At 51.0% G+C, this 541-nt stretch overlaps 1 protein-coding gene across 1 annotated transcript; it reads left to right on the top strand.

Annotated features, from left to right (window-relative positions):
• Window positions 1-21: 21 nt before the first annotated feature.
• Window positions 22-496, top strand: LOC103399662 (recombining binding protein suppressor of hairless-like protein; the record flags this gene model as incomplete). The annotated part of the gene is made up of 3 exons (XM_008338315.3): window positions 22-147; window positions 245-315; window positions 381-496. Coding segments are annotated over exons 1-3 (279 nt in total), but the record flags the coding sequence as incomplete, so codon positions are not given.
• Window positions 497-541: the final 45 nt, after the last annotated feature.

The following is a 541-nucleotide window of genomic DNA, read 5'->3' as shown; positions in this document are numbered from 1 at the left end:
TTGTTCTGGTTCAATCAGAAGACCTGATCCAGTGTTTCCAGGATTTTCAGGGCCGATGATGGAAGCAGAACCAAGAGCTTGTTCTGACCAGACTGTGGTCATCCTTCATGCCAAGGTGGCTCAGAAATCCTACGGCAATGAGAAAAGGTTCTGACCCCAACGGCGATGCTAACCTTTAGCTATTTCTGAGCTATCATTGACGTTAGCCTAATCCATCGGCTCGGCGCTGTTTGTCTTCCCTCAGGTTCTTCTGTCCTCCACCCTGTGTGTACATCAGCGGTCCTGGCTGGAGGACCACTCAGGATCATCTCAAAGGTGGAGAAGCTCGTCTCCAGCTTCTGTCCTTGTCGTCAACTTCAACTCCTTCTCTTGTCCTTCAGCTGCAGGTTTTGGGGAATCCGTCTACCGTCTGTACGGATACATGTGTCTGGACTCGTCTTCTCACTCCCAGGCCGACGCCTTCAAACTCCTCTTTGAGGAACAGAGCGGCTCAAAGGTCAGAGAAGAACCAGAGAAGGTCAACCTGCTGAGACGTTGTTGT

This window comes from Cynoglossus semilaevis, unplaced genomic scaffold (assembly GCF_000523025.1).
Source record: "Cynoglossus semilaevis isolate Cse_v1.0 unplaced genomic scaffold, Cse_v1.0 C18860690, whole genome shotgun sequence".
Taxonomy (NCBI): domain Eukaryota; kingdom Metazoa; phylum Chordata; class Actinopteri; order Pleuronectiformes; family Cynoglossidae; genus Cynoglossus; species Cynoglossus semilaevis.
The sequence above is the reverse complement of the archived record's forward strand: the minus strand, read 5'-3'. Positions and strand labels throughout refer to the sequence as shown.